The sequence below is a fragment of the Solea solea genome, chromosome 17 (assembly GCF_958295425.1).
Source record: "Solea solea chromosome 17, fSolSol10.1, whole genome shotgun sequence".
Taxonomy (NCBI): domain Eukaryota; kingdom Metazoa; phylum Chordata; class Actinopteri; order Pleuronectiformes; family Soleidae; genus Solea; species Solea solea.
The window spans coordinates 8,610,761-8,632,582 of NC_081150.1; the positions used below are offsets into that span (position 1 = coordinate 8,610,761).

The window sequence follows — 21,822 nt, forward strand, 5'->3', positions numbered from 1 at the left end:
GTTTTTTTTTTAAAATAAGGGACCATCTATCTCGCCGTGTGTCAGTGCTTATCGAGAAACGTGGATGTCGTTGCATACATCGTGTATCATGGCTTGGTAATGAGGCTGCCATAAAAGCAGATGATGGAGGAGACGGAGAGTTTGACTCCCTTATATAGCAATGTCTTGGCCGGCAGTGGAGAGAACTGGCTGAAAGCCTGGGAAATGACAAATATTCTGAAAATACACAGTATGCACTTCTGGCAAATTAATATTTACCAGTTTTCACGCAGAGCAGGGTTGAATACAGACTTGTAGATGCTGTGATTCTTTTCATCCTTATTGGAAAAGATCCTGTACAAACTATTTCCTCAATATCTCAGTTTTCAGTATTAAACCCAAAACCTTTTTTGTAATTCCCTTCAGTCTCCAGCACGTGGCAGTGTTGTGTTCTGTACGCAGTTTCAATCAGGCTTTTGTTGACTAGATCATCCTCATCATTCTAATAACAAAGCACTCTCACCGTGAAGCCAGGCAGATAATTATATAATAATTAGAAACTCACTCGGATTTCTTTGCTTTATTGCACAATATCCTGTAAGTGGCGGTGGGTGAAATCAGAGTGAAAGGTGATTACACAAAAGAAACAATGGTAATTAGACTGATTTGTTTCCCTGCCAAGCTAAAGTCCTGAAGCATTTATCAATTACTTTATATTGCGCGTGCTTCCCAAACAGCTTTGTGCAATTTCGGTAAATCAAACCAAATAAATGAGCCGTTTTCCCAGAATAGATTTTCTAGAGAGAATCACTGACTGCACTCTGAATATTTTAAGCAGTGAAAAAGGTCAGGACCCCTGTCAGCACCTTGCAAATGGATGACTGTTTGATTGTCAAGAGTCTTTGAGATATCGAGTGGAGAGATATCCCTCTGAGATGGGAACTACTCAACCGTGGCCGTGTTTACACCACAGGGAGGATGGAGGTAGTGTTGGTGGGGCCATGTTGTGGATCGCGTCGTCTGGTCAGAAAGAACGAGGACAGAGAAATTATTTGGTGTGAGAGAGAGAGAGAGAAAGAGAGAGAGGACGCTCTAAAGCCAAACACCCTCACAGCACCAACTTCACTCTACAGATGGTTAATGAGACTATTTTTAATGTCGCTATGGAAACGTGGATGTTGTACCGTTTTGTTTTGTGTCAAGCACTCAAGACGTGTGCCGAGGCTTCAACTGGGAGGAAAAAAAACCTCAAACTGTCACAAAAGACAACATTGAACACACTCAAGAAGTTTTCCTCTTCTTTCACACTTTCATCGAGGTGATGATTTTTAGGCAGATGAATGGAAAGGTTTTATGACTAACCGTTTCATTTAGCATAATGTAGCCCTGTCTGCTGAGAGACATGAATGTGAACTTGATGCTCACAAAGATAAATGCTCATAACAAGCAGACTTTCAGTGCAGCCACAGCCTCAGAGTTGCTGAAACATTCAACTTCAAACCACAAAAGTGCTCGAGAGGAAACGTGAGTCTCTCACAACGTGACACGACCCGACTAAAAATGGCATTGAGCTATAATGTATACAGTTTAAACTTGTCTTTGAGTGAGAAATATGCAGAAGGAAACATTGGAAATATCAAAGATTGCAAAGCTTCCATAGCAACAACTGTTCTCATGTTCTTTTCCACTGCTCTCGCAAGCTCAGCCACATTCAAAGAGGCATGTTTATTAATTATGTATTCACATAAACGTATGCTTTATTTCCCCTGATCGTAAACCAAAGGAGTGCTGCTGTGTGCAAAGATTGGAAAACCAAGATACTTTTAAGTTTAAAAAAAGCCGTTAATGAATGCTTTAAGGAGAAACTCAAGCCTTCGCTGTGGTGACAGAAACATAAATAAAAGGAAATGAAAGTTAACGTTTTCACCACAAGAATACTTGGGTTTCCACGTCAACACCCGCTCATGTCTGCCGTGTGCAGAGTTGACAAGAAACAACTCAATTGTATCCATTAATTAGAACCAATACTGTTGGACCTAATGATAGAAAATATTAAATAATTACAAGCAAGAGTTTTTCATAGCAAGATTTTATATTTGTCATCAATATATGGGGTTGTGCGTGATATTTCATACATTTAACATCAAATATTTGCATGCAGAAAACTGAATTTTGTTCATCCTACAGTCAAAAAAAAAAAAAATAAAACAACATTACAGAACACTTTGTCTCCTCCCCTCAAACAGAGTCCGTATGTAGAGCCATTTCACATCTATAATCAATAAATCCATGAAGTATAACCAACTCCACTGCTACAAAAACACTTGGTGGGCAAACACTGGTCATTTATAAAGTAAATATAAATTATCATCAGGATTACACGCATCGTCTTCTTTATCTCTCTCACACACACACACACACACACAACATATACACAGTCAAAACAAAAGCATCAGTGTTGTCTTACAAAAAAACAGTAGAAAAGCAATTACACCATAGGAGAGTGGAAATGGGAAAACGTTACAGTACATCACTAGAAAGTGGGAAAAACCACAGCATCCGTTCTATAATACATTTTGATTTCTGTAGAGGCACCAACAATATTTTGAGTTCAACCTCGAGTCCAGAAATGCTGCCTTGCATTTGCAGAAACGATTCAATACACGTTATAATCAGCTGTTTTTTTTCAGTCACTGAGCTGATTTATACACACACACACATTGATTATCTCCGTTTAAAGCTGTTTGACTTTTGATACTGTTGGATATTTTTCAGGGAAATAAGCCGCTGATACCGTTAGAGGAAGCTAATGTGGCATCAACATGGGAAAAAGCCAGTCGAGAACATCTGCACATCTGTATTTGCCACACCATATACAGTATGGCACACAATAACACGTTTAATCGACCGTGTTGTGCTGTTTTCACACAGATTTACACGTGTAAGGTTTTTATATTTCATGAGGGACGAAGTTGACGTTCACAGCCCGATATCTCTGGGTACAGTACATGTTCAGGACAACAGTGAGATAAACACATGTTGAGGATAAGACGAGCTCGTAGGCCGTGTTGTATACACAGTGAAACGTAATAAAAAGGATGCAAACGTCGCAGTTGTTATCAGGTTTACACTGAATTTTAAGCATCACAGCCATTTATGGCATAGATAGACCTCTGCACTCTGACCAGGTAAGTTTTCTTTTTCTAATTCTATATTTTGTCACCAATTAAATTTTTGAATGAATGAATTTAATAAAAACTGGAGACTAATGTTAAAAACCAGTTACTGTAACTGTAGTTTAAGCAGAGTGGCAGTTGGGACAGTGGTGATTGTTAAACACACAGATTCTGAGGAAAAAATCACCGTCTCATACCCTCATGTACATGGATTTTTCCTTCATTTATTCTCTAAATAATGAAGGGAAAATGCAGTTCAACTAAAGTCTCTACAAATAAAAAGAAATCTTAATACAGGAGTTAAAAAGCATAAATGCAAACACTTGTGGGTTTTTCTCTTCTTCTTCCCTGCTTTTGTATTTGAATCATAAATCATAAAATGTGACCCGGTGCTGATGAATCAGCAGCAGCTACTCAAATTAATCAATCACATGATTCATTCAGACTGAATCGCTCTCCTCAGCAGGTCTCCTGCCTCTCTCAGCTTACAGGTCATCACAAAAGGTCCGGCCGATCGAAAACTGTCCGTGTCGTCCACATCAGAGCGATGTCTCTCCTCACACGTCCTGAGGGACACTGTGGTCCCGACAGCCTGAGGAAGAGGAGGGTGAGGTCCAGACAGAGGGAGGGAGGGACAGAGATGGATGTTGGACCCGATTTGTGGATAATAATATCATTTAACAGTTTATATCACAGTACAATAACTCTATGGTGGTAATTATGCAATAGGGAAGTCATTTCATGGCAATTCCATCCTTATTGCTTTGCTAATCACCAACTAAATGCTTAATAAAAACAATGGAAATTGTTATTCACATCACGTCTACATCCATATACGTGCACTGTGCAGATAAAAAGTCCTGCTGCTGTTTCCAAAGACCAAGGTTTTTGCAACACAAACATGCAGTCGTTGAAATAAAGTTTGGATTTTATGACAGGAATAAATCCTGCTTTTGGTATCTGCAAGCTTTGTGCCGTTACTAGATTATAGATATGGGTGCTTACTGCTTGGACTAAATGTTTACAGTCTTTGAACAGCGTTTATCACTGGGCCCTGAGATTTGTCACTGGTTGTTCATCATTGTGAACTTTATGTTGAATCTGAATGTCCTTCTCTGAGTGTACGCAGACACACACACTGGCTGTATCTGCAGTAACTCTAACCCTCGTCTTCAAAAAGAACTAAAAGCCACTATTTTCTTCGTTCTAGTGAAGTTCTCCATCTGTCTGTTCCACGTGTTAGAACAGAATTAGGAAAAAGAGCGTTCAGCTGACTGGAACACACTGAACTCTCCTAAACCTAATTATCTAATATTTATTATGACGTGTGCTGCTGACCTCTTGGCCAGGTCACTCTTTGACAAATCTTAGTGGCATGTTCTTCTATTTCATAACTATTTTAAAGTATTTTTCTTCCTTTCAACTATTTTCAGACTTAAGAAGAAGAGTGTTTGGCAGAACACGTTGAATAGAAGCCTGTAAAATTTGAAGGACGACTATTCAAAGAATTCAGGATTCCAAACATAACTTGAGTCCCAGATGAGAGATCATGGTAAAGTAGTTCTGATTAAAAGTTACTTACAAGCCTGGGAACCCTGCCTGGGTAACTACTCAGTATGTTTGTGACATGCTACTTTATGTCAATCAGCAATGTTTGATAGTGAGTGAGAGAGAAAAAGAAACACCTACCATCAGAAACTGAATCATGAAGAAGAAGAAGAGCAGAGGGAGGAGCAACAAGAAAGAGACAATTAGTCATGATTTAACAGCTTTAAAGCCCTTTAAGTATTTATGAAATTGACTGTAAGTAACACGTGATCAAATATGCACAGATACAGTAACACAATCCTGGTTTAGTCAATCGATGAGCAGAAGGAGACGGGAAAAAGAGGTATGCAGTGCAAGTAGGTGGTGGAGGAATGGGTGGGGGGGGGGGGGGGTGTAGAGAGTGGGAGGAATAACATGAGTGACAAAAAGAGAGGGAGCAGGGATATGACAAGATAAAGCAGAGGCAGTCATTAGACAGAGAGAAAGGCAGAAGGGAGGCGATCAGTGGGAGGCAGATAATACCACGATCATTAGATAGATAAAGAAAGAGTAGAAGTAAAAAAAGGGAGCTGTGTTGGAAAAGATGGAGGTATGGAAAGAAAGGACACAGTCATCATATCAACACAAGCTCATTAGAGATGAAGAATAAAGTCGCTATTCACTTCACATGCAAGAAGACAAGAGGGAATAGTTCAATGAGAGCCAAACTCTTCAAAGACGTGCAGCTCAAAGACAAAGAGCATGTATGATTTCAGCGTGAGGATCTGGTCTCCAGTGCTTATAGAAAAAAAAAGCAAAAGAAAGTGTTTTCATATTCAGTGTAAACAGTCGGATGCCTGTTAGCCGTGGGCGCTAACAGGAGGCTTTGTAAGCAGCAACATGTTGAATAAGACATGTGGCCAGAGGCCCGAGAAACACACACACAAACACACACACACACACACACACACACATACACACATATATACACACACTGTCTAGAAAAAATATTTCATGACTTACAATATAGAATAAGGGTTATTTTATTATTTATTTGGCATGGGGGACACTATTTTATGATGATCGACATTTAAACGTGCCAGTTTATGGCCACTGGCTAACAGTGTTGGGTAATAACGCGTTAATAGTAAAGCTGTTACTTTATTCAGTAACTAATAATGTAACCGTTGTTTTTTAAATTCCGTTCCGCCGTTCCTTTTGGTGAGGTTTTACAACGGCACACAGTTCTCATAACATTTTAGCGATCAATAAAGTTTAATTGAATTGAAAAACAAAGCACGTGTCGCCCTCCCACACACGTAATCAAACACGCGCCATGAAGAGGACCGGACAGGTCAGAAGGGGAAGGTAAGTTTCTCCTCGTGGATGTATTCACATTATTTTCAACTGGAGAGCAGAGGGAAAAATAACATTTCGGTAACTTGTAGACTGTGTCCCGGTTCAGAAATACTTTCTATGGCGAACAACAGCAACAGTCTGCTGAAGCACCTGGTGAAGCGGCATGCTTCGACAAAGTTAGCAGCTAAGGTAGCTAACGCAGGCTCGGGGACAGACTTTTTGGTAGCAACCGAGTAACTTTTTCCAAAGTAACTAGTAACTGTAACTAGTTACTTTTTTTCAGTAACTAGCAAAACACTGCTGGCTAATTTATATGTGTAGTCCTGAGGCAGGCTGATGGCATATAAGACAAAATTCAGGTACATTCTCTGGAGGGGTGCAAGAAAAAAAAGGTACATAAACATATGAATAATAATAATAATAATAACAATAATAATAAAAATAGTAATAATAATCAGTAGGAGTAGTAGGTGTAGAGAAAGTCTACAGGAAATGAATCTCAGTCAAAGTAATATCTAATAAAGTCATGAAAACATGACTGTGTGTGAGTGCAGAGAAGACAGTGAAGGTGGAGAAATGACCCAAGCTTTCGCTCTCTGTATCCATTTGTATGAGCAAACCCTTCAAAAAAGTCACATTAACACACAGAGAGCGCCAAAACGTGTTCGTAAACGTTCAAGCTATAAAAATTGTATACATTGTACAAGTTTTTGTCATGATGCATCCAAAAATACGGATCTGAGCGAGTTTCAAGGAGCACATTTTTGTGCGTAGGTGTGTTAAAGTTACCAGTATTTGTTTTACGACAGACTGAAAAGAGAACACTCAAAAATGCACAACCTGGAATACATTTTTTTTAACAATATGCATGAAAAGAGGATAAAATAATCTAGAAATTAAAAGCCAAAAACACAAAAAAGTGTTTAAGGGTTAAACTTAACCTGTGAACTAAACTTCACGCTATCAATGAACCTCACAAAAAGTCAAATCATTTATTGCTGTCATTTCACAGCTCTATTTTCATGCTAAAAAATAATGTGGCATCAGTTTGGTGATGATAACTGAAGTGAACAGAACAGAACAACTGTATCAACAGTTACTGACTTGCCAGGATGACCATGTCCATTCCCCAGAAGATGCTCATGATCCATCCGACCATGATGACGGCCGTCAGTACCTGGATGAGCGCTGCTGCCACGTTGAGCCAGAACACGCAGCACACGCCGCGCTCTGAGATCAACTCACACCGCGCTCCACACAGAACTGTGAACGCTGAGATGAAGGTACCTGAGACACGAAAACAAATAGGAAAATATGTATAACTTTTCTGTTATGTGAGAGGAAAACACATCGACAGCATTGCTTTACTGCTTATTTATACAGTATATTGTGGATTAATGTATCCTGAATGTTTGAATGTCTGGCCCTGATTGGCTGTAATAGATCCATCCAAAAACAAACAAACAAAACAAAACCAAACACAGACAGACTAATGCTCAGTGCACAGACCTTGTCTGCCTGAATGAAACCAAATATCAGTTCTCATCATGAGACCTGGACCTTCCCACAACCCACTCATTGTACAGTTACAGTGTGTGTGTGTGTGTGTGTGTGTGTCTCAGTGCTCTCAAATCACATTATCCTACTACAAATTGTTCCCATGACAACGTCCCCTCAGGAGAAGACATACACAGTGTAGATAAACAAGACTTCTCACTCTTTTATTCATTCTACTACTGTTTTTAAATGTACTTTTTTTTAAATGTTTGTAATGGATACTTTGTCAATATTCCCGTTCCCAGCTCTCCTAAATATAAGCCTAGAAAAACAATAAATTTCTGAGAGAAACTAACATTCCCACATGGAAATAAATGACTCTTTCCCACGTCATCTCAGCAGTATATACACATTGCCCATTTAGGAAAAAATGTCTATACTTGTTTATTAAATTAAATAAAATTCACATTCATCCATCGTTTACTGCCTTATCCTCCACATGAAGGTCGTGGGTTGCCAGTCCATCACAGGAACACAGACAAACAACCATCCACTCTCACACTCAGTCAATGTAGAGTGTCCAGTTGACCTAGCACACACGGGGAGAACATGCAAACTCCATGCAGAAAGACACTTGTTCCAACACGGGCCACTGAACCCGGGTCTTCTTGCTGCAAAGGCAAGCATGCTAACCGCTACACCCAGCCTATTCAAATGGCGGCCCATGGAAATGCGCCATTAGTGGCCCAGCCTGTGGTTCCACCAGAAACACTGAGAAGAACTAGATAAATACTTTTCTGTCCCTCAAATACAGTAGCACTTACTGTGAGTGGGTCATAAGGGACAAATATGTATCTTAATTCAGAGAAACTAATGATGTTGCTAACATTGTACACCTGTTTGATTGTATTGCACCTGGGTTAAATATGACAAACTATTGTATTGTAAATTTGAAAGAGAAACAACTGTGACTACAGTGTGTTTGCTTTTATACACTTTGAGGTGTACAAAAGGACAGAATGAGCCAAAAAAAAGCATTATTGCTGCCTCCTCAGATTATGTTCAAGTATAGTTCTTTAACTATATTTATGCAATTTTTTTTTAGGCCTTTATGCATTTGTGCTGGTTTTAACCCTTTAGCACCTAAGCCTGTCTTGCTTAGTTTAACCATAAAAAACAAATTGCCCATTTTCCAGAATAAATTTCAATACCTGGCATCTTGAAGTGAAGTTTTATTTAGAAAAAACACTGCAGTTGTACACGAACACCAGATTTTGCATGTCAAGTTTAAAATTTGAACAGTATAAAATATATTTAAAGTAAAATTTGTTTGAGTTTTTGTCTCAGTGTCCAAAAACAGGCATTTTTCCAACTCTCTCCTCTGTGGTGACAAAGACGTTGATTCGCCAGCTTCCTGCAACAGTGTGAGTGAAGTTACCGTAATAACCACACGTTGACTCAGCTTTCAGAAACCGTTTTGTGTCGTGTTATTACGGTAAGGCAAAGTGCACTTGCGCAAACCTGCTGCTGCGACACGCTCGGTGTTACAGGATTAAATTGGGTTTGAAAATGTTGCTCAGCTGAGTTTGTAATGGCCATCTTGTAATCCAACTTGATTCTATTATATAAGTCCATTCTCAGCCCAAAACACATCATAGTGGCTAAAATACTTTATGACTGAATCTCATTTCCATCTAGAAATTATCCTCGGATAACCTGTTTAATTGTGCATATACAGTAATTCTAAACACTTATGAGCACACTGTGGCATCTCCAGCCTTCACAATAAAGAGTAAATGTGATGCTGCATTCCCATAGTTTTTAATGAGTCGGTAAATATATTAGCTGAATAAAATAACACATTAGTCCGCCTTATTGGTTTCCACTTTTCTCATTTAGTTAGTCTTAGTCCCACTGAGCCTAATTCACCAGAATGGTTGGACAATGAGGTCCATAATAGTTTGTTTTTATCATGGACGTACTCTCAGTTTTTATAAGTTCCCTGGTGGTTATGTCTGATGTGGATGGAAAGGAAAACAAAGAAACAGAGTAAGAGAGAAAAAGTGAAAATAACTTCATGACTTGACTTTGGCCTTCTCTTGCTCCTAAAAAACAAATAAACGTTGGCTGTTCTTTTTCACAGTGATACTTGAATTCCTCCAGTGTGAGGAGAAATAGAGGGGAGGAGGAGAAAGAGAAGGACCAAGGCCATGATACACATCATGACACCCACCACCAGGCTTTTCTTGTGTCACACACAGTATTAACAACAACAGTACAATAAGCCTGCAGGGAGAAATTAGAATACCAGCAGATCTGTTGAATAATTTATGCTTTTTGTACAAATGAAAAACATATTTTCAAATGAAAGGGAAAAAAAAAATGAAACACTTCACATCCAGACAGCTTTATTGGAGTCATTTTCTTCTTATTCTGTCTCACAGTCTAAAAACAACACCATGATATAAAGCCTGTTTCACATGTCTGTCAACAACCACCGAATAATCAAATCGAATGAAATGCGACGTGGAGACAGACAGACGAGTTTAGCGTTTGGATTTTCGCCAATTCCCATTTCAAAGCTTTTCCGCAGAAAGAGCAGCAGTGAGCTAATTGGAGCTCATCCACCCAGAGACGATTATGGTCTGATCTAATAGAGGAATCTTCTGGTCACAGAGGCCACGCCCACCAGCAGATGCTCCGGATGACCACCTCCACACATGAGCTGTGACTGACAGCAAGCTGCCGTCTAAGCTGCTACAAGCTTACTTTACTCTGAGTTATAGGCAACTTTTTTAACAAAAGACTTAAGGGTTTTCAGTTTCTGTGTGATTTCATCTGTTATCACAGAGTGGGAGTGAAGTATTGATTTTGGTGGCTCTGTCGGTCTGTGTGTGTCTGTGCTTCCGCACTTGCTTGCAATGTGAGCAACAGAGGCTTGATAGAATTTGCGATAGACACACGTTGCCCAAGAATTTGAACACATAACCTTCCGATCTCAAGTCAGACGTTCTACCGTTGCACCACAGGTGAATGGGGTGAAGTCTGCGATCTTTGATTGCCTTGTTCATTCTTGTTTTTACCGTGTTTTATCATATGGCTGCTACTTTTACCCATGTCTCATGTCTTTTAACTTATTTATTTTATTTTAACTGTTTCTTTAAAAGTAATTTATTGCCTTGTGTGAGCTTTTTATGTCTTTATTATTCTGTGCAGCACTTTGGCCCTCTGTGGTTAGTGGTGGTTGTTTTTTGTTACTCGTTACTACCAAATAAACTCAGAAGAAGAGTTGGTAATGGTCTGTATTTATATAGAGCTTTTCTAGTCTTGATGAGCTGCTTTACACTATAGCTTTCACCCATTCACACATCCTTCATACACTTCAACATGGGCTTAAAGTGTGTTTCTCAAGGACACAGACTAGCAGAACCGGGAATTTAACCCACAACTCGCCCTATCACTGAGCTACCATGTCTCAATCCTTACTCCTCACTTTTTTAAGTACATTTTATATCAGATAATAACTTTTGATACTTCAGTACAGTAAATGTCATATACTTTTACTTAAGTAATATCATAAAAAATTGACTTTAACTTCTACCAAAGTCCTTTTCTGCTAAGATACTTGTATTTTTACTCAATTATCCCTTTAAGGTACTTTATATAAGACTGTTAAAGTGCACCAAGGAGACTAGGATTCAAATGTCAGCTCTAGGAAAGGATCATAGTCAAAAGTTCTTTCATGACAATTCAGGTTTCAGGTTTGTAAAATACAGATACTTGAATCAATGCTCACAGCAAAGACTATACATTTAACAGGCAACATCAATTTGCTGTCCCCCAAAAAACAACCTGAATACACAGTCAAACTGGTTAGAAAAAGAGCATCCTACTGGCACAAGGGCACAAGAAGAAGTGGCACAGCCACCGGGAAAGACAGGGATTAAATAGACTGAGGGAGGGGCGAGAAAACGACATGCAGGTGCTACACATTATGGCAGGTGATGGTAATCAAAGAGGCGGGAAAAACACAGCAGGAAGTGGAGACAACTGAAAAGAAAACAGGCCATGTGAGTATGAACAAAAGATACAACACAAGACAAAACGTGATGAAGGGAATTAAAGGGAACTTAACTAAACGGATGTAACAATTTGTAATTTGATTTGATGTATATAAAAAAGGCTAGATCCATTGAAGAAAGTGGGGAAGTGTTTACATTTGAAACTGGAGCTGATGAACAATTTAGTGTGCAATTTAAATGCCTCATACTGCTAAATATGATTGTTTGTTTACTTTGAGGCAGCAGAAACAAGTAAAAATGTATTATTCACCTCTTATCAGCTATTCATACAATTAGCTACATACAGAGCACTTACTGCTGCTATTTAAACTCTTTGAGCTCAGAATCTCCCTTCTTACCTTGCTCTTGCTTTACTACCACGGTTCTCAAACTGTGGTACATGGAGGAAAATCTGAAATACTGTTCTACTGTATATACCAGGGTATGTGATCGGAGTGGAGCCGAGGAAGTGTGTAGAAAATGAAGCAAATAACAAAAAATCTTCCTCACAAAATACTTCACACTCTGGTATAGTGAAATTAGATTAAAAAAGACAAGTTCAATTGACTGTCTGTGACACAGTAATATCCGACCAGTGTTTCTTTTTCTTCCACAAGCAGACGTTATGAAATAGTGTGTAATGTTGTCTTCGTGTAATCACTTACAAAGCAGCAGCAGACATGTAATTAGAACATAGGCCAAACATTAAGTATGTGCATGAAAGTGCAGAGACGGATGGAAAGTTCTCCATGACAACAACAAGGTTCAATAAGTCTTTGCTACAAAATCGACATTGTAACATTCCTTCATGTGTGAGAAGCTTTTGGATCCTCTGTATGTTGCATGTGGGAGAGTGATGTGTGTCCAGGTATTACTAATGTTGTGGGGACCTAAACCTGTTTACACAGTCACATTATGGGGACTTGTCTTCCTTGTGGGGACAAAAAGCAAGTCCCCACAATGTAAATTATTATAACTACATTTTAAGGTGAAGATATGTTTTAAGGTTAGGTTGAGTTTAGGGTTAGGGTCAGGGTTAGGATTAGGCCAGTAGTAATTGTGGTTAAGGTTAGAGTAAGTCTCCAGGAAATGAATGTAAGTCAATGCAATGTCCCCTCAAGTCATGAATGTCGAAACTTGTGTGTGTGTGTGTGTGTGTGTGCCCAGATATTACCCAGACTAATGACTGTAATTACACACAGATCTGCACAGAGCACCCACTGGCAGTGTAGGAGGTTAATGATGGAGTGTGAGAAAGACGGAGAGGGATAGAGAAGAGAATAAAGAGAGGGAAAAAAAAGAAAGGGAACAGCGAGGAGAACAACAGGTGCACTTAAAAACTGCGATGGCAAAGTTATTTGCACAATAGAAATGAATGACTTTACTTTATCTTTTACTCAACAGCAAAAGCAATTTCCATTCGGCGTTTCAAAGACGTGTATGACGCTTATGACAGTGTAACTATGTATGACAATATCTGTATATCACACAATAGAAAAAGATGTACAATATTTCTTTTATTGACTGAGATTTACTTTTAAAGGTCTTTTTAGGTTGTCAGTGACATTCGAAACCAGGTCTTTGATCAATTTCTTGTTAAAAAACAAACAAAAAAGAACTGCTCTACTGCAGTGACTCCCAATGGTCATTAAATATTTAAACATTATTATATAAATAAATTATAAAACATGTCTTTAATTTTCAGTTGCATAATTAAATTTTAAATTGTGGTCAAATATGTACTGCAGATCTTTAAGAAATACTCGCAAGGAATAAAACGCTATTGCGCTGGTGGTGTTCCGCACTCGGCTGCAGATGCTGATAACCTCAGCACCTGGTTATGGCACCTTTTGGGCAGGAGTTCAGGATGTGCCCCAATGTTACCCTGGCTGAGCACAGAGAGCAATTTGGGGTCTCCTCCTTTCCCCAGGTGAAAAGGTTCGCTGGGCTAGGCAGGACATCGTACACTGCCCGAATCAGGCCATAGGTCTGTCCAGGTGACTTTCCGGTCCATTGCCTGCTCCCACCTTGTCCAGGCCCTTTGTTGCTTCAGACCAACTGCTCTGCTTGATCTTCCTCCACTGCAGCCCTCACCTCCTCCTGAATTAGCCTCCGCTTCTCTTTCCCCTTGTGCTCCCTATACCGGGGTGTTGGGAACAGCCCCAAGCCTGCTCTGCCATGAGCCACCACGCCCAGCAAATCTTTTTAGCACAGCCAGGATTCTGCATCCAGCACAGCAGCCTCAGCCCTCCACTTCCTTCCAGTCTTCACCTCCACTCCAGCCTGGGCCACCTTTGGGTCTCTTGAGTCTCTGTACATCAGCGCCTCTCTAGTCCCTAGTCTCTAGTGACCTTGAATTCCTCTTCCAGAGACTTCAGGGGCAACCGGAGCTTCGTGCTGTTCCTGTAGGGGGCGATGTTACTGAGACTTCTGGGCAACCCCAACCATCTCCTGAGACAGCTGCTGACCCTCCTCTCCAAGGTCTCCACTGTGGAAATGGGGACCTCATAGACAAGTAGCGGCCAAAGTATCCTTGGCGGAATATCATGCTGGTAAATCCACGCTTTAACCTTGCCTGGGAGGCTTGATCTGTCAACTGCTCTTAGCCAAGTGTCTAGTTCCTGGCAGGTGGACTGCACCGATTAGGAGTCCTTGAGGCTGCTGTCAAACACCTTGCCCAAGCTCTTCACTGGCTTCTCGGAAATGGTTGGAATTTGCTTCCCTTTGATGTTGAATCGAAACCTGTCGGTAACCTTGCCCTTCTTCACCACTAGTGCTCTGGACTTGGCTCGTTTGAAACTCATCCGTGCCCACTGGATGAGCTTTTCCAGCCCTTGCAGGATCCATCTGCATCCTGGTACAGACTCTGTGGTGACCGTTAGGTCATCCATAAAGGCCCCGATTGGTGGCTGGCGGATCCCTGATTGGTCTGGGGGCCCGACACCTAGGCTCGGCTGACTTCACCATCATGTTCATCACCAGGGCAAACAAGGTTACCGAGATGGTGCAGCCTGTGATTATCCCAACCTCCAGCTTATGCCACTCTGATGTCACAGCTCCTGCTGAGACTCAACCTGAACTGATTGTAGTAGTTGTTTGGTGTTTGGTCATGGTAGTCTCAACCAGTTTGTGGGGGTTGGGGCCATATGCATTGGCTAGGTCTAACCACAGGACTGTAAGGTCACCCTTGTTCTCGCAGGCTTCCCTGATGAGCTGCATCACCACTCCAGTGTGCTCTAGACACCCCGGCACTCCTGAGATACCTCCCTTCTGCACCGACGTGTCTATGTAGTTGTTGCTGGAGAGGAAGTCAGACAGCCGCCTTGCTACTAAGCTGAGCAGGGAAATCATCCTGAATTGGTCGATCTTCTTTAATCCTCCTCCTTAGGGTTCAAAACTCCTTCAGCACATCTCCACTGCTGCGCCACCTTCCCTCTCCTCCAGATGACTCTCAGGATCTTCCAGAGTTGCTTGAGTAGCAGTGGGCAGTACTTGTAGACCTTGTACGGGACTCCACTTGGTCCAGGGGCGGAGCTAGATCTTGCCTTCCTCACGATCTCGTGGACTTCCTTTAGAAGTGGCTGCCTGGTTTCGAAGACCTTGGTGGGAGGTGGTAATTATATGTATAATTATGCACTTTGTAGATGATATGCTGTAATAACCACATGCTTTAAAATAAGATGGCTGATATATCTCCATGTTCACATGAAAACAATAATAATATATATGGGAATTATTGATAATAGTCTTGTGTGTTTATAAGAGTCATGATTCAAGGTTTGGGTTTGGGCCTTGGGCCCCAACACTTTTAAGTTTGGGACTGGCTGATCTACTGTTTGTACAGGCTTGTCTGTCTTCTCTTTGTTCCACAAACAGAATATCAGGAATAGTTCAGTTTAATAGACAATATGGTTGTGTTGTGCAGTTGTGCACTGGAACACAGTGTTTAGAGGGAGCTTTTACTTCGAAAAAACAACGAGTTTGTACCACACTATGTTCCAGTTTGTAGTGTGAAACGATGGAATTGGCTTCAGTGTAAATCAATTTAAACAGAGATACAAAAACCACTTTTTCGTGAAGAAAAAGGATGAGGATGGGTCTCTTTTATTGTTTTGTGCCTCTGATGCTCTTTTTTATTTTAACACAGGGTGGATGTTTGGGTTGTAAATAAGTTTTGGATAGTTCATTTATATATATACACGTCTGTGAAACTTTTTAAACCAACTCCAGCTCTGCTTTTTTCATGGTCAATCCATTTGGTCCTCTTATGTTCTGAAAACACACACACGCACACACTGACATGTTTGTGCAACATTTATAGAGAGGACACTCATTCCCCAGCCCCTTAACTTAACCTTTAGCATTACAACTAAATGCCTAACCTTACCCTAAAACCAAGTCGTAACCCTCAAAAAGCCCCTTTAAGTGGTGACAGTATGAGAACCAAAATGATTTATCCAGATGATCCAGGGACATTTATTCTTCTTTTTTTTGTATGTACCTTGTTGAGTTTTGCTCACTGCCCTTGCTTCCCTGTTGATTGTCTGCCCCGCCCTAATGTGTCTCACCTGTGTCTGATTAGTCTCACCTGTGTCTCGTTATTCCTGCCTCCCTGTGCTCTCCACTGTCTCGATTGGTTCATTTGTTTGTTTCAGGTCACTTTGTTTGCTGTATTTCAAGGTTTTTCTGTTTGTGTTTTACCTTTTGCCTTTTTTCTCAGTTTGTTTCATTAAAGACTTAAAGACTTTATAGGGTTTTATGTCTCCACAAAAGAGAAAAACCCTTACAAGAAAGACTAAACTAAGGCGACGTTAAAGAAATCTAGGTCTTTTTCAGATATATTTAGATGTCTAAATAGTGTTTAGCTTGGGTTCCTTTTGTAATTGAACATCATCATTACACATTTGCACAACTGGTCAACCTTTAAAAACAAAAGCCATTGAACTGGTTTACAAATGCATTGTGTGCTGTTGTATTTTGTCATTTTCTTTTTAATTCAATATTAAAATTAATTAATTAAAATTAATACAAACCACTACTTTGGTTTTTACTACCCTCTATGGTTTAAAAAAAACCCAAAACAAAACAAGAGCGACACTGCTTTGGAGTAATTAACACAACTATAATTAGTGTAATTTATAGTGTTGCATTAGTATCAATAATAGTGAGGTGGTGGGAGGGGGGCCCCCCCCAAATAAAATTCAGCTTAGGGCACCATAAAGGCTTGGGGCGGCACTGCACACACACATCCAAGACAACATGTCAGCATGACCCAGAAAACATAACACACTGGACAATCTCTGCCTCCCACAGGTTCTCACTCAGTCTGGACTAAATCATATATTCACTTTAGATCTCTGTGTTAAAGCAAAGCTTCGTGCATGGTGATTCATTTTCCCCTCATTTTTTCAGGTTTATTTCTGGAAAACAAATTTGACCTTTATCACAAAGTTAATTCCCTTAAAAAAATATATAAAAAGATGAATAGCTTTATCTATTCACACAGCCATAAATAATATCCAGGACTCAGCTGCTGTCAGTTGTGCTTCATAAAAGTGTCCTATATAATTTGTCATTGTGTGTGTGTACATTCTATCTATGTGTGTGTTTCTTCATACACCCGTGTATCAGCACATCTGGTGTTCTGCTCTGGCTTTGCCCTAATTCATTTACACATGTCCACATTTTATTATGGCTGGAGGTTGAATAGGGCGAGATGCTGGATTCTGTCTCAAGTCAATTCACTCCCATTTGCAATGACACACGTGCACACACACACACACGCATGCATTGTGTTCATTTCAGTTGGTGTTGTCATGACAACTAACCACAGCTATTCAATGAAATGTCATGGCATTCAAGGCGAACCTACGCTGTACATGCACACACACACACACACACCTATGTTGGAGTGTATATTTTAACACAGTGTGTGAAAATCTGTGTCAAAAGGAGGGAATGTGATCATTTGCTGATCCTGTTTTAATCAATGGGTGTTTGTGCCATTTTTATTTTTCATTTATTGGGATCGTTGGTTGTGAGTATCACACACACACTCACAATGACGACCAACAGATCAGGGTCGAGGGGTTGGAGAGGACATGTCATGTTCAATAGAGGATCTGTAATTCCTTTAAAGAAGAATATCAGAATGTTCGCCCTCTGTGTCTTAACGACGTGAGTGTTACGTGTTCTCCTTTGAAGCTCCACTTCATCTAACTGTTTTATGTCCTGCTGCTTCCCAGCTGACACACTTAACCAATCTGGATGAGTCAATGACATGTGTGTGTACGTGCATCCGAGTGAGTGTGTTACCGTGTGCCCTGAACCTGAGCTCCATTTACTTTATGTACAAAGCGAGGATCAACATATTGATGAAGCTGCTGCTGCTGCACACTGTATGTGCACATGTGTGTGTGTGCTAAACCACCAGATGTTATTACATAATCTTACTATACAGAGGTGCACATGCAGAGACAACCAGCCGAGTGGAGGATTAAACTGTAGAGGGAAAAGGTGTAAGAGAAGGGAAGAAACGTCCTAAAAATAAACGGTTTGGATTCTAAACACACACAGAATACAAATCCTTACATTATTCTGCCTTTATACAAGTATTATATGCATATATAGTATTCAAAGGATATCTTTTAGGTCATGTGATTTGTGGGATTAATGTGTTAAATATAATGAGAAACAAATTACACGAGACAGAAAACAAAGTGTGGTAGAATGTAGAGTAAATAATCACATTGAGATTTAACTGACAGCAATTACATGTATCTACATAAACACATGCAGTCATTATTCTGGGGTGGTGAGCTTTGCTCTGTCACGCCGAGCAGGTCATTTTCTTTGATCCTCTAGGGGGCGACAGGACGTTTAGATTGTCATTGCAGACTTGCAGGAAGGAGCAGATTTTGTGTTCCAGCTGACTTTGCAAATGTGACACTAATTCCACCGGAAATTATTGGGTGGGGGTGTGGGGCGGGTGTAGCTGCTCGATGAGGGTTTGTAGTTCATTATTAATTCACAGCACAGATATAAGTGGAGTACAATGATGCTGAAAAGTCACAGTAAAGTGTTTTTTTTTTTTTTATGTGCTTCACTGACAATCTTCTACCTGTAGCTTCCACAGCGATGGAGCTACAAGCTGCTGGATTTACAGCATCCGACAGTGTGAAGTCAAGGTTTCCAGCCATTCTCATGAAAGTGATGATGTGTCTTCCCTGCTGTGATAATGCTGCTGCCTGTAATGATGACACCTTGCCATGGATTTTTATACACACACACACACACACAGACAGAGAGATGACACCTCCACCTGCTGCTGTGATGACATGCAGACGGCACATTTACCACGGGCATTATCAGACTGACACACTGAAGCTGCGAGTATTCACACTCTCTGACACTCCTATTTTAATACGAGGTGTGAATGGGGTGAAAGCCATTTTTAATTCCATCTGTATATCACACACACACACACACACACACAGGGGATTGAGACCTCTACAGTTAGACCCCGTTCACACCTGGTTATTAACAGCCTTCAACTAATTACAGCCAGATCACAATGAATACAGGTCTGAACCCTAACAGTGCATCCTCAATACTCCATATCCAAACCACATTTGGAGGTGGTTTGGATATGGTCCACAGGACAGATTAGAGACCACCTGCTCAGCTGGTGCTGTCTCACCTGCAGCGGTTTCAATTTAATGTGCTTATTATTATTTTATTATAGTTTTTACTGCCACAATATTAACATGAATGTGTAAAACTTTCATATAACAACAGCAGGAGTGGAGTTTTGATTTACTGGAGCTCCTCTCGTCTCCTTTTTCTCCCCCCGTGTACCTCACACACGCACACACACACACAGATTGCACACACAATTACAAGGATAGTGGACACACCTGTGCGGTCAGACTGCTTCAGGAGCACATCTTTGTCCTCGTGAACAGACATGATGTCATTGTGAATTTGAAACAGAGGCAGGAGAAGCCAGATGTGATCGTAGTAGATTTTAACGCCAATCACACTTTGATGTAAGTCAATTCTCTGCGTTTAATGGTCTGAGGAGTTATTGTTTTTTTGACGTCATGTTGATCTGGTTTGCTGGCATGTCTGCTTGCACCTCGTCTGTAAACTTCTCTAGTTTCTGTGTTTCATGAGCACTCCGTGTTTCCAGCTCTGTGTGTTTACTTTCTCACTAACTTCATTTACGTGCTTGTCTTTCTTTTCCACGGGAGCAGGAGCGGAGACAGATTAAAACAGTCTCCTCATACAAAACAAGGATGGATTTAGATACATGGAAAGAGGAGGAAAATCCTGATGCTCAACTTACCGAGTCCAGGTATGAAGGTGTTGAGGAACAGACAGATGACAGCCAGAGGGAAAGGCATTGTGGGTATTGCCGCCCGCAGAGATCCTTTCTTCTCCCTGACCTCGACCACCACTCCTCCGCCGGCTGTAGGGGCCCCGACCATTGCTTTGGCCCCCAGACTCTCCCCTGCTTTGAGAAACCCCTGCTCTGTTCCTCCTTCCTTTTGTGCCATCTTTTATTTTTTATTTGTTTATAACACCCCAACGAGTTGGTGGCAAGTAGAGGTTGTTGATGCAAAAAGAACTAGAAGTGTTCCTCGCAGTGGTGTTTCAGTAGAAAGAAAAGTGATCCACTTGTCTCATTGGAATAAATAAATGTTATTTATTCAGGAAGTTTATAAAAGCACAATCAATATGTGAAACAAATATATCCAAAAATGAACAGAAATGCTAATTTTTATTCCCCAAAATTAACTTTGTAAACCTTGATGCAGGAAATATTCTGGTGCCTTGAAGATTTTCATCAATATTCAAGTAAATCTCTTAACCTCTACCTCTTTAACACTTCCTGTGACTGATGCTGAAACTCCACTGGGGGAAAAAATCACCTCATTCTTGCAGCTGTTGTGTCCTTTTTTTTCTTTTCTTCAAGATTGTTCACTTATCCTGAATTTAATCCCTGAAAGAGATTACAAAATGTCTCATCAGGCATCACAGGAATCTGTTGACGTCTGTCTCCGTGTCCAACATGTTCCTGAGGAATCAGTGGAATAGTCCTCAAAAGATGTGCAGCACTTTTTCAGCAATGTCCCCTGTTTTTCTTTCTTTCTTTCTTTCTTGAAAAAAAGCGCACACACACCTCTCAAAGACAGAGAAGAGAAAGTGCACACATCCCCCCTTTTTCTAGGTCTCCCTCTCTCCTCCTCCTCCCTGTGCTCCCCATCCTCTTGCTCCATTTAAAGGAACAGTGCAACAAAAATGCTGGAACAAGATAAACCTTCACTGATAAAAGTTTACAATGATGTTGATACACGTTCTTTTTATTTATTCATTCAGCAGCATTCAAACATAACATATGTACTGAATTTGATGAAAACAATATGACATAAATGTGCCTTAATAAGGCATATCTTCAAACCATAGATATAGGTTCAGCCTCATTCCAACATATCGATAGAAAAATCAACCAACATTAAAACAAAGAGACAGAGACAAAGAAAGACATGAGTGGAGGGAGAAGTGAAAAGAAGCAGTGAATGAAGAACTATTAAATAAGAGAATGAGTGGAGGCAGGTGTGTGGATGATGATGAATGGTGAGGAGGAGTCGTCACGATGAAGACAGAGTCAGTATCAATATCTCAGTAATTATTCACGCAGCCCACAATCGATCACACACAGTGCACCTTCATCACCCATCCTCTCCCTCCTCTTCGTCACTTTCTGCTTCTCCACACTGTCAGCGTGTGTACGCTCGGTGCAAAAGCCCGGCGATAAAGACGCGCTCATGCCTTTGTGTTTCCCTTTCTCTGTTTCATCGCTGTCTTCTCCTCCTCCCCTCCCTCTCATTTCTTCTCTAGTTGGTCTCCTAGCAACCCAGGAAGCTGTAGGTAATTATGCAGAAGATATTGATCTCTACGTTCAGGTCCTTTTTAGGGCACCCCCCCCCCCCCCCCTCCTCTCCTCCCTCCAGCTCTTAATACCTCTCTTTCTCATAATTTCCACTTTTAATTTCCTTTCAGTCTCGGCAGCACACGACAGGACCGCACAGTGTTATCATGTGTCATGTGAAAATGTGGCATGTCAGTGTATGTGCTGATGCTGATTACCATGACAACGTGACATTGTGTACGTGGAGTAACCAAGAAACTTGTCTCTTTCTCCATTTCTGCTGTCTCAC

The 21,822-nt window shown here is 40.6% G+C and overlaps 1 protein-coding gene across 1 annotated transcript; it reads right to left on the reverse strand.

The window, feature by feature from the left end:
* Positions 1 to 3,591: 3,591 nt before the first annotated feature.
* Positions 3,592 to 20,757, reverse strand: stum (stum, mechanosensory transduction mediator homolog). Its single transcript, XM_058614153.1, has 4 exons — positions 19,947 to 20,757; positions 7,146 to 7,328; positions 4,845 to 4,853; positions 3,592 to 3,731 (listed from the first exon to the last, which is right to left on the reverse strand). The coding sequence occupies exons 1-4, from the start codon at positions 20,155 to 20,157 to the stop codon at positions 3,592 to 3,594; spliced, it is 543 nt and encodes a 180-aa protein (XP_058470136.1). The 5' UTR covers positions 20,158 to 20,757.
* Positions 20,758 to 21,822: the final 1,065 nt, after the last annotated feature.

Bases quoted from the DNA above. Each gene is read 5' to 3' on its own strand.
- stum (XM_058614153.1), bottom strand. From the start codon at position 20,157: ATGGCACAAAAGGAAGGAGGAACAGAGCAGGGGTTTCTCAAAGCAGGG. The intron at 7,329-19,946 runs GTAAGTTGAGCA...TTCGTGTCTCAG, and splicing joins CACCTTCATACCTGGACTCG to GTACCTTCATCTCAGCGTTC.